This window comes from Pantherophis guttatus, chromosome 3 (assembly GCF_059756535.1).
Source record: "Pantherophis guttatus breed Tessera chromosome 3, ASM5975653v1, whole genome shotgun sequence".
NCBI lineage: Eukaryota > Metazoa > Chordata > Lepidosauria > Squamata > Colubridae > Pantherophis > Pantherophis guttatus.
Window position 1 is genome coordinate 100,298,994 of NC_142065.1, and position 12,129 is coordinate 100,311,122.

The window sequence follows — 12,129 nt, forward strand, 5'->3', positions numbered from 1 at the left end:
AAGTAGTTGCTAAACAGGATAGTGACCTCTCCTGTATAAGTCATGCCTACTAATTTAAACTTCTACGAGTTGGTGCAAATGTTTCATCCTTTCTTTCTCTGGCGAAGCTTTTCTTTGCATTGCTATTCTCCTGGCATGCATATCTGGTTTTTTACTACCTTCTTGTTTAAACTAGCAGTTTCATAGCTCCACTCAGTGATTAGGAGGGACTAGGAGGTCTTTGCAGTAGTTAATTCCACTTTGCCTAAAATAGATGTCAGTTCAGGGACATGCCCTCTGAAGAAAGAAGTTCTGAAATGGTTGGTCACATGACTTCATGTTTCTAGTTCATTCTTAAAAGTTTCACACAATAGTTTTCATTTAACATATAGGCTTCAAAGTCAAGGAAGCACAGTAGTGTCCATGGGGAGAAGAGGATAAGGGAAGGGGGTCAAGTGATGTCAGCAATGTTGCAGTGGAAGCCCCGCCCCTTTTCTACCTGCACCGTGAGGTCACATATTCAAAAGGGGCAGAGTTTGTAATGCAAAGCCCCATTTATTACTAGTTTATTGCTCAAAATCAAAGCATGGCTTCTTCCTTGGGGCAGATTAAAGCCCAGTTTCCTATTTGCTTCAGCCTTTAAAACCGAGCTAGTGAAGGTTTTAACCCCATGAAGAACTTTCATTCATTTGTGTTCATTTGTGAAAGAGAAAAAAAGTTGTGAGGATGGTTGTCAATAGTATTTGTTTTAATTTCCCTGACCACTACTGTCTTCCTCTTCATTTGAAGGGTGTCACTCAGGGCGAGTATACACCTATGGAGGATAGTGAGGAAACTTCTCAGTCCCTCCCTATAGACCTTGGACCTCTTCAATCAGATCAGCAGAATACAACCTCATCCCAAGAGTGTCAGGGCAAGAGAGATGATGTCATTGTCATTGACAGTGATGATGAAGAGGATGAAGATGAGGAAAATGATGGTGAAGCAGAAGTAATTTGTACTATATTTATTTTCTTATTTAGTGTGGGCCTGTGAGTGAAGAAGGAACTATTTAACATCCCCAAATTCCTATGATGGCTCCTCAGTTTCTATGTATTGGCTCTCATTGAGTATTATTATATTGGTTGTGGCTTTTTGCAAGCACTGTAGGAGCAACCATTACATATCTTTAAATATCATTACATATCTTTAAAGTCAACTAATACATTGGACTTTGATATTTCTGAGTCTACTAGAAATAGTCTAAATCCAGCCTAATTTTTAGAGTAAATACCAAGAATAAGGATGTCCTTGGTTCTATTAGTTAATAAAAAGGATGTATTTTACTAATTTAAAAATGCATTACCATTTTATTTCTAAAAGTTACATAAATTCTGAATTGAAGGTTGTATTTCCAACTGATACTGCTAGGAATAATTTCAGACATTTATCCAAGAACGCAGTCATAGTTTCATTTTTATGACCCTTTCTGCCTTTTGTGACAATACCACTTTTATTATTTGAAATATCGCATATTTTAATTCTCAACAAAAGATCCCTTTAGTTCCCAAAGACCATTACTTCATCGCATTGTGCATGGTTCAGTATACTTAGAGAAAACATTTTTTTTAGGAATATGAAGATGAAGAAGAAGATGATGAGGATGATGATGATGAAGACACAGGAATGGGGGATGAAGGCGAAGATAGCAATGAAAGCACTGGCAGTGTGGATGGTAATGATGGATATGAAGCAGATGATGCTGAGGTATGAATATTTGTTGCTAATATGGATAAAATTAATGATTTTAAAAATCACCTTTTATATGCAAATCTACTTTAACTTCTTGGGGAAAATTATTCTCAGAGTTCTCATAGCACTGATCAAGAGAGATAGCCATTTGGCTTGAAGCACTGGAGGTAATTTTTCAGTTCGGAAAGAATCCAGTGGAAGAAATGTCAGTTTTTTCCTCTCTCTACCCCCGTTAATATTACAGCTAATTCTTGATATCCACTCTTAATTTATTTCAGGGTGCAGATGGAATGGATCCCAGTACAGAAACTGAAGAGAGTATTGCTGGAGGTGAAAATAGCCAGAGGGCAGCTGACTCCCAGAACTGTGGTATGATTAACTCTATGTTTTCTTAATAGTATATACTTGTTTAAAGGAAACAATCATTTGGGCAGGTTATTCACTAGCGGTATCCATGTTTTATGCCCTTGATTCCTTTTGCTGGATGAACATCTAGTTCCTTATCTCAACTAAGCAAAGATGCTTTGAAATCTCTGAAAGCTTAAAATCAGGCCCCTCTGCCTTGACAAAATGCTCTTGTTTTGTTAGCTCAAGGTTTTTTGTTGGTGATATATTGAAATACTCATTCCAGAAAATATAATTGAGCGTGGTTTAGGAAGCGTAAAATGATTTGGAGTTACAAATGTGCCTTTGTAATTATAATTATATGTACAGTATATGTACATATATGTAAGTATATGTCATTGTATATATTTCCATATCATCAGGTGATGGGAGCACAGGTACCGTAGAGTCTTCATTCTCTCAGGAAAGCCCAAGGGAACAGCAACCAACCTCTGCTTCTGAGAGACAAGTTCCCCGTCCACCTCGACCTCATCCTTTACCTCCACGATTAACTATCCATGCTATTCCTGCTCCACCTCAGGAACTGGGACCTCCAGTGCAGGTGCGAGAACCACAGGGAAGACTACTCTGAAATGTTCTTGCTCATGTGGCTTTGAGAGATTGCTCATTGCTTATTTGTATCAGCAAAATACAAATCCTCTCTTGGATAGTTATGTTAGATTTTGCAGCAATCCAACCAGCACACAATTCAAACAATTCAGCAGGATTCTTTTATATAAGAAACTTCTTTACAATACCATATAGCATAAGCCAGAACCAGAACTCAGAATCCAGAAGTACAGAATCAAGAATCACAGAAGCTATAGAATCACAGAAGCATTTACATATACAGTATACAGATCAGTGAACCTAAGCCACACCCAGGCTCTGAGCCGTATGGGTCACCAAACAGTCCCCATTGGCTAACCTGTTACCATGTCTAATCCAATTCATGAACCCTTTACACTGACAAGTTAGTAAAGCCAAGTTTTATTTTTCTCTACAAATTTTACAGCATATTTGCACAAAAAGCAATAAAAATGCTCAGGATTATTGTATTTGGTGTATATTTCAAAATTTAACTCTTTTAAACTAAAATATAAATGATAAAAGAATATTATTTCTGCATATTTATCCAACGGGCCCAATTTACATCATGGTTTACCATGTTTGCAATTCATAACTCTAAAACTTGTTCAACATGAATGTTGGGCTATGCAGAGATTTTTTTTCCTTACGTTAGTGAAGCTAGATAGCTAGATACTTAGATTAGGATAGGGAGAGATAAAGTTTTTAATTAAGCTGGAAGATCAAGTTACTCAGTAGTCTTTATAGCAATGTGAGATTTGAGCTCAAATTTCCTAGTTGTACAATGCAATCCTGGGTAGCCCTATTCAGAAGGAAATCCTATTGAGTCCAATAAGATTCAGTAAGCAATCTATTTACAAGCATAAATGGGCAGTCTGGGGCCCTTCAAATGTTTTTGCACTGTCATCACCCTCACCAGCACAGGTAGTGGTCACTGGAGCCAAACAAAATAATAGTGGAGGACCAAAGATTGCCTTTGATGTCTGGGGTTGTATCTGGCCTCCTGATGTTACATACTGCTATTTTAGTTTTATTCTTGCTATCCCCCTTCCCCAGTTCAGATCTATTAGGCTAAATTTTCTTAAGTTTCTAAATTGCCTAACCCCAGTGGTCCAAAACACACCTCTGGACCTTTGCTCTGTGCTTTCATGTTATCTCTCCTAAATGCATCAGCATCTCCAAAAGGATTGGTACCATTTAAGGATAAAGGAGAAACAGAGCTCATCTCTTCTCTTGCTTCCTTTCCCATTAGGATGATGTGGGACATCTAATGCTTGTTTATTTTGTGCAATTAATCTAGATGATTTAGAAGAGTTGTCAGGAGGAATTTCATTAAAGTAGCTCTTTAAAGATAAAATGTTCTAGAATGAGATTTTAAAGTGAACCAAACTGACTGTGATTTTGTGGTTTAGAGCCTGAATGTTGTATAGTATAGTGTTTAGATTTTCTGGATGTTACATTTCTCCTCACCAGAAAAGAAATCCTTAAAATCTATCTATGCTTATTTTAAGCGGAAATATATTTTTAAATGCCAATGTTGAGAATGTGTTCTGAGAAAATACATTAGAATTCATAGTCAAGTGTAAACCTAAAATTTCAAATAACAGATTAGCAGGAAAATTGATTCAAAAATAAACATTTGCAGAACTGACAGTGGCTGACTTCATATTTGCATTCTGTCATTTCTTGAAAAAGCAATAACCAACATAACACTGAACCATAAATCATTGTTACGCTTTTGGTAGCCAACTGTTTATGATGTTACTTTCCCCACGTTCTTTTGCAATTATATTTGTATTTTGGTCTGTGACCGCAAATAAAAGTTATTGTTAAATCATTGTTAAACACTATGGCTTGAGGCATCTAGCATTTCAAACTAAAATCAACTATGTCACATTTTGGAACAACACAATCAGAGTGTAATCAGACTCAAAACAGAACAATATTCCCAACCCTATATTTTAAAAAATTGACATTTTCTACTGAAATCACTGAAGCGTTTTAAAAAAATTTTCTTGGCTATATAGAGGATACAAATGACTCGGAGGCAGTCTGTGGGACGTGGACTCCAACTAACTCCAGGCATAGGTGGCATGGTAAGTAATTACCATTTCTAAATACAACATTTGTATTTCACCTGTGTTATGGCAGGCCCTTAATTTACTGATCTGCTTCCCTGCATTGTTAAAGGATCTTATTGAGAGACAGAGGTGTTCTTTGAAATAAGTTCCATTTTGATTGAAGAAAAAAATATGTGTTTGATTAAAAATAATGAAATAGGCTTTGTAATAAAGACATGCCCATCCACTCCGGTTGGAAATGGTTTGGTGATGATACTGCAGCAAATACTCCCATTCCCAAGTGGACTACAGTGCAACTACCTCCCTGCTGGAATTTGGGAGTATTTCTCACCACTAAAATAACCTACTCCTCTTTCATTGGGATGGCACTGTATCCGGTTGTATAGTCTATTTTGTTTCCTACCCTTGATAAACTAGATGGGTCAAAGGCTTAGTAAAAGCCCTATATTCTTTGAATTCAGCATGATTGGGAAATCAGTACAAAATTCTTCAACTGAAATGTTTTAGTTATTCCAGAGTTTCCTCAAAGTACTCATTCACTAAGTTGTTTGGTGATCCAAAGCAGAGACTCTGCATATTTATAAAAGTAATGTAGCCTTTAAAAAACTTGTTTAGTGGGGGGCACATGACATGACAGATGATACTTTTAAAGGAAAACATGCCAATAGTTGTTAATATCTCTTTCTAGCAGCAGCATTTCTTTGATGATGAAGACCGGACAGTTCCAAGCACCCCAACATTGGTGGTACCACATCGTACGGATGGATTTGCAGAAGCAATTCAGTAAGTTGATTCTGATCAACAAAAGACCAGCAAGCCTTTTAAATACTACAGAATGTATGGATTTCTTCACTTGGTATATATTAATTATATCTTTTTTTTATCTGTTTGTTTGTTTGTTCAATAGCCACCCATCTCACATACATGACTCATGGAAAAACAAAAACGCAACCAAAGTCGTAATGATGACAAATATTTAAAAACAATGAAAACTATTAAAACCATAGGACTCCGATGTTAAAAACTTTATAGAAATATATTTTCAGTTGCCAAAGATAATTTATTGTAATTCCTTTAAAATTTCAATTTTTTTCTAACTCTTATAGTGATGCAGAATTAGTTACTGATGGGTAAAACAGAATGTAATCTGTCTTCCAGCTCTCCTCAGGTTGCTGGAGTTCCTCGGTTCAGGTTTGGGCCTCCTGAAGATATGCCACAAACCTCTGGCCAGTCAGATCTTGGTCAACTTGCATCACAAGGAGGTATAGATATCTGAACTTGTGCTTCTCTTTTATATTTAGATGGTGTTTTATTTTGTTCCGTTCTGTTCAAGTCAGTGTTGACTCTTGGTGACAACTCCCTGCAGTTTTCTTGACAAGATTTCAGAAGTGATTTGCTATTATCTCCTTCTTAGGCCTGAGAGAGAGTGACCAACCCAAGGTCACTCAGCTGGCTTTGCTCTTGGTCTCCTCGTTTTTTGCCTTATGCTTTAACCATTATACCAAAGTAGCTCCCTTTATTTTTAGTAGGCGGCATTAAATGTAGGTCAAAAAGAACTCAAACTAGAGAACTTTCTGCTGAAGTGCAAACAAATACAAATATGGAAAAAAAAACCTCTGATACCAATTTTTAGATCATTTACTACTTTTTAAAAGCACATACCCACACATTTCTTTACAGTTGGTTAGGATTTGCACTGAGGAAATTCTATCCATATTGTTATACTTTTTTTTCTGTATTTTTTAATAATTTTCAATTAAAAAAAAAATCTAAATCATTCATATGATATGCATATCAAATATAAATCGGGTATGAGTGTTTATATCCATTAAAACTTAGATATAGGATTTCAAAATGAACTTTAGATCGCTACTTTTAATTGTTACATTAAGCCCAGTATCTTTTTTTTTTTTTAAAAAAAAGTCCAAAAGGTTTCCCAGATAAATTGCTGTATTTCTGCTTTTTAAAGTTTAGGTGAGTTTTGTATTCCTTTTTTAAAAAAAACAAACCTGGGCTTTTCTGTTAAGGTAACATAGAATCAAATGCTTTCTTGGTTGAATATTATGCCTTTGAGACTGCATCGAAGTATATTTTTTTTCCAAATTCTTGTTAGGGCTAGGAATGTATGAAACACCTCTCTTTCTTGCCCACGAAGAAGAATCAGGAGGTCGTAGTGTCCCAACAACTCCACTACAAGTTGCAGCACCTGGTGAGCTCAGTTTCTACAGATGATGCATTCCTAGTAGTGTCATTAGAGCAGAATGTTTGTTGACAGAAAGGGAACTATTTGGTGGGAAACAGATGTTGATGCTTTTCATCCAGAGAAACACTGGCTGGTAGTTCTCAAGTTGAGGTTAAAAACAAAGATATCTGTGTAAGTAGAGAAGCAAGGCATCTGTGATGCTAAATTTCTTACGATCTTGAACAAAGAATCCTTTATTTTTCTGGGAGCATTAAGGGCATTTTTAGAAAAAGCAAAATCAAAATCAGAAAATCTTAACTAACCTCTAGAAAGGTTGTCTCAAAGGATCAAAGTTTATTATCACATAACAAAAAGTGTAGTTTATGGCACTCTAGTTTCCTCCACCTCCTCTGATGCTGTGTCTATTCAAAAATAGACACAAAAATCTGTTTTTCATGTAAAATCCTATACATCCCTAATTATCTTCTCTATCATCTTGATCCTCTCTCCTGCCCCCAAATCAACATACAATTCAATCTTGGCTGCTGCAAGGAAAGTAGAAGGCCATTGCTTTACAACTTCTAAGCATAGACTACAATTTTTCTATGATTGCACATACCCTGAAAACAGTAAACATGTTTCTGTTGAATTTGTAATACAGGGATAAGCAATTTTGGGGAAGCTAAGTTCATTTTTAACTTTTTATGAGAGTCCAGGAATCATGGTGGATGGAGTTGGTATGACTTGGCTTCGTTAGGAAATTTGAGAGTGCTGGGCTTAATTTGAAAACAATGTTAAACCTTTTCAACGATTGGTAAGATGCTACAGTACAGGGATTTAGCAATAGGGGTTAGAGAAGTGCAAAAACAATTGGTAGATTTCATATTTTGATGCTGCCAATTGTTCTGACTGGCATGTAACAAAAGCAAGAATGTTTAACTATAGCATTTGGTGTGATGGGGAGAGAGAAAGCATCATCTTCTTGGTTTGGCTTACACTTTGTTCTCTCCCCCCCCCCCCTCTATTTCCAGTATCTGTATTTACTGAAAGCACCTCTGCTGATGCTTCCGAGCACGCCTCCCAATCTGTTCCAATGGTTACAACTTCCACTGGTAATTTATCAACCACTTCTGAATCTGGAACAGGTGATGATGGTGATGAGGTTTTTGTGGAGGCAGAATCGGAAGGGTAAGCTGAAGGTTTTGGTTGGATAAAATCAGTTTTTTTTTTGTCTGCAAAAGCATCTGAACAAGATGGGTACAATCTAACTGAAATGAGGACGGTCTGATCATTTATTATCTATCACTGAATCTTTTGTATTTTTAAAACAACCAATATGGTGGTTTGATCTACCACAATATTCCCATCTTTCCTAATATACTCTTAATATCTGTTTGGACTTGTTTCTGGCAGAGCCACTCTACTTCCCAGTCTAAGAGCACTCTTAAGCCCAATCTGTTTAGATAGGAGGTTTTGTGCCATAACAGATGGATTGCCCAAGGCAGAATTTCAATTGTACATTCCTGGCCAATGACTTGCATCTGGACCTGTGTGGCATTATACCAATTATTTATTAGTACTAGTCCTTATAAATTGCTGACATTTTGAGATCTCTGCAGGAATATAGTCTTGATATAAAATTGCCAAATGGTTCCAGAGAGTGATTTGCAAGTTCACTAGGTTCATAATAGAAAATAGCATCGATAGCATTCTAGTTCAGACTAGTTCTCTTCTGATATTGGGGATATTGAAACTTTCCAGGAGATAAAATTAGGACACACCAATAAATTCTTTGGAAACATTTCTATGCACTGGAGTGATTTTTTTTTCTTTTACCCAACTTTGTTGCTCTGGCTAAGGCTAAGTGTAGTTAATTCTTGATAATGATGTACTTTTTTATAGATCGCAATCTGGCCATAGAGCCAATTGAAGTAATTTTGAAAGATGGGTTCAATAACCTCATTGCTAAGTGTTGTTTCCCAATTGAGCTTTTTGCAAAACTGACTAAATTTTCTTGGAGCAAAGCATCATTATTATTTTGCTCAACTGTAGTAGTTTAATACATATTGGTTATAGTAAAAATCAGCAGAGAACTGACACAGAGCTGAAAAAAACAGTGAGAGATTCACTTCTATGCTTCCATTTTTTCTTGCCCCACCTTTAAAGGGAACAGTCTTTCCAAAATAAAAGCCTCCATACTAGTTCTCACAGATATGGTAACTGTTAACTTTTGCTAGAACAATAAAGACGAAATTCCAATTTCACCACTGAATATGTCATCTCCTGTGCCATCACTAGGTGTGGGTGAACATAAAGTGTAGACTGCTTTCAAAGTTAGGGTTTCATGGTTTTCTGTTCTCGTGGCTCTAAGATAGGCTGGTTGAAGCCCCTTGTGGGATGTGTTTGTATATATTTTCTGTTGTTGTTATTCACATTTCTTCCCTGTGCATCCCTTTTGTTTTAGAATTTCTTCAGAGGTAGGTCTAGACATTGATAGCCAGCAAGAGGAGGAATCATCTCAAACTCCTGATGAATCAGATCTTCCTTCTACCAGTCAAGATCCACCTTCTAGTTCATCTGCAGGTATATATAACTCCCATCAAATCCTGGATTTAGAGAACCATCATTTGAAGTACAGATAGTCACTTAAGGGCTGGAAGTTATGACGGAGCCCCCAAAAGCTACTTAGGATCCAGTTCCTGAGGTCCAATGGATGCACACATCCCAGCGGTCACATGACTGCATTTCAGGTGCTTGTCAACTGGCTCATCTATATGGCCGGTTCCAACATTTGAGTTCATATGACCATGATTTAGGAATTTTCTGCCACTTTCCAACCAAAAAAACAAACAAACCCCACCTATGGGAATATAAGGATTCACTTAATGATTGTGGTGTTCATTTAACGACTACCACAAAAAACATAAAACTGGGCCTGGTCAGGTGCCTTGTCTTAACAACTGTCATGACTCATGATGGAAATTCTGGTCTATGTTATGATAATAAATTGAGGACTACCTGTACTTAGGAATTTTCATTGATATGGGACATCAAACAAAGAATAATTGAGCCCCTGATGGTTTTGTATTTTTCTACCATTTCAGCTTTTATTGTAGAAAAGATTGCAGTCTGTAGATATGAAGAGGAAGGATTCTTACTAATTGTTCTCTGCAACTTAAAGATACATTTGGGCATGAACTCTGGTCATCAATTCTCTAAATGTTTGACGAAACACTTTTTTAAAAAGAATACAGGAATTTGTTTATATTTCCCTTCATTGAAGTTCCATTCAAAAGTAACTATTCACCTGGTCTACAAACTTGCATGTAGAAAAAAACTTGCCACTTATTTTCTAGTTAAAGATTTTATTTGTTATACTCACACAGTCCTGCAGTACAAAAATCAAGAATAATACTTCTATTACCATGAAAAAAATCAATACCCCACTATTTCTTTTCCAGATACAAGCAGCAATCATCCCAAACCCTTCCGACGTGTTAGACTTCAGCCTCCAACCTTAAGGGCTGGAGTTCGTGGTCGTCAGTTTAATAGACACAGGGGTGAGTATATTTCAATCCCAGTGGGGCTTAGTTAAATAAGTTAACTACTTACTGTTGAGAAAAATGAAGTATGCATACAAGTAGAAATTTTGAAAAATGTAGGATTTTGACCTCTGCTAGCTTACATATTTTAAGAGGAGGAATAGCAGAACCTGGGGGCGGTGTGAAAAGAAGGATCAGCCTGGAATCCCTGCATAGCCACAAGCAAACAAGATCTAATCCCTCTTAAATGCCATTGACCCTTATCTAATTTATGCAGGTGCTGGCCCTTATCTGAGAAGATTCCTGGGCATAGTGATAAATCAGCTTAATTGAACCTTCACATTCATGCTTAACATGTATATACCAACTGAGTTAGTTGTTTTAGTTACAAAGAAAATTAAAACATTTAAAGAAAATGAATAACAGAGTGTAGTAAAGAGATATGACTCACAGTAAATACCAAAAAAGAAAAATACATTATTAGCTGGACAAAAAAAAAAAAAAAGAAATAGTGATTTCTAAGCTGAAACTTTTTTAAAATTGAAAATCTTGTTAGAAGCAATATTTGCAGTTACTTGAAGATGTTTGTCTTAAATATGGATGTTAATTTCACTTAATGGTAACTTTAACACCTCTTTTTTACTAATCATGTTGCTGTAATTTCCAGAATTCCCAAAACTTGTTCCCATTAATATTTGAATGAAGTTTAGGATATTCCCTATTCAGTTTCCAGATCTAGTTAACATATGTGTAATGGAATAGAATTTTCTAATCCAAATTGAGGATGTGGTGGCTGTTAAGATTTTGACAGTGATATTCAAAATAAGATATGGAATGATTATTTTACAGTAATAATAGTGGCAGGGAAATTCTTGTAATGCAGATGGTTAAAATATCAAGAGGCAAATGAACATTAATTGAAACAAAAATATATAACTGCTGTATCTTTCTTGCAGGTATAACTCATGCAATGGGTGGCAGAGGAGGCCTGAACAGAGGCAATATTAATTAAATGCTGTAAAAATTTTGGAAATGGTGTATACTGTTTAGTCTGCCTTTATTCTGCATTAGTATAACAGCTGCCAAGCTTAAAGCAGTCTTTTTTAAATGTTAAAGGATTGTTGTATGAACATTGGATCATCTTTTATTAATAAAAACTAGAGAAACTGTCATACAAAAGCATTTCTTTCAGGTTGTTTGAGTTTCCAAGTTATTCTGCAGGACACTTGTACCAAGCATTGGACACAGTCTGCCCAGTTTGCGTTGTAACTGGTCGAGCTATTCTGCTGCCCACATCCATGCTGTAGTAGTTATCTGAAAGGGAATGGAACGGGAGAACAGGGTTGTTAGATCACACCACACAAGTATTAACAGTTGAAAAACCAATTGATCATGTAAATCCTCAGTTCAAGATGGGCCTTTCTTTCCATGCAATTTTGATCATTTGGAAACAGGCAATAAGACAGTTCCTCCTGTCTTATTGCAGAGGAAACCTTGGTGTACTTTATAGTGGACAGATAGCATTGAGCAACTCAAGCAATTGGAAGATGAATGGACTAAGATACATTTGCCTCATTTATCTGCTTACGTTGGGGGAAATGGGGTTGAATTTTTAGTTAGACAAAAACCCTAGAAAATTCAG

The 12,129-nt window shown here is 36.3% G+C and overlaps 1 protein-coding gene across 4 annotated transcripts in view; it reads left to right on the plus strand.

The window, feature by feature from the left end:
* The window catches only part of TPR (translocated promoter region, nuclear basket protein), a 61,539-nt gene extending 49,873 nt beyond the window's left edge, over positions 1 to 11,666 (plus strand). Inside the window, exons 40-51 of one of the 4 annotated variants that reach the window (XM_034409609.3) lie at positions 769 to 969; positions 1,591 to 1,725; positions 1,989 to 2,079; positions 2,478 to 2,656; positions 4,710 to 4,778; positions 5,452 to 5,546; positions 5,922 to 6,025; positions 6,877 to 6,972; positions 7,977 to 8,133; positions 9,410 to 9,528; positions 10,407 to 10,505; positions 11,444 to 11,666. In XM_034409609.3, coding sequence (XP_034265500.2) covers positions 769 to 969; positions 1,591 to 1,725; positions 1,989 to 2,079; positions 2,478 to 2,656; positions 4,710 to 4,778; positions 5,452 to 5,546; positions 5,922 to 6,025; positions 6,877 to 6,972; positions 7,977 to 8,133; positions 9,410 to 9,528; positions 10,407 to 10,505; positions 11,444 to 11,499 — 1,401 coding nt within the window. In that variant the 3' untranslated portion in view covers positions 11,500 to 11,666. The remainder of the gene's footprint in view (positions 1 to 768; positions 970 to 1,590; positions 1,726 to 1,988; positions 2,080 to 2,477; positions 2,657 to 4,709; positions 4,779 to 5,451; positions 5,547 to 5,921; positions 6,026 to 6,876; positions 6,973 to 7,976; positions 8,134 to 9,409; positions 9,529 to 10,406; positions 10,506 to 11,443) is intronic. The other 3 variants (XM_034409611.3, XM_060690104.2, XM_087890094.1) reach the window with 3 other exon arrangements.
* Positions 11,667 to 12,129: the final 463 nt, after the last annotated feature.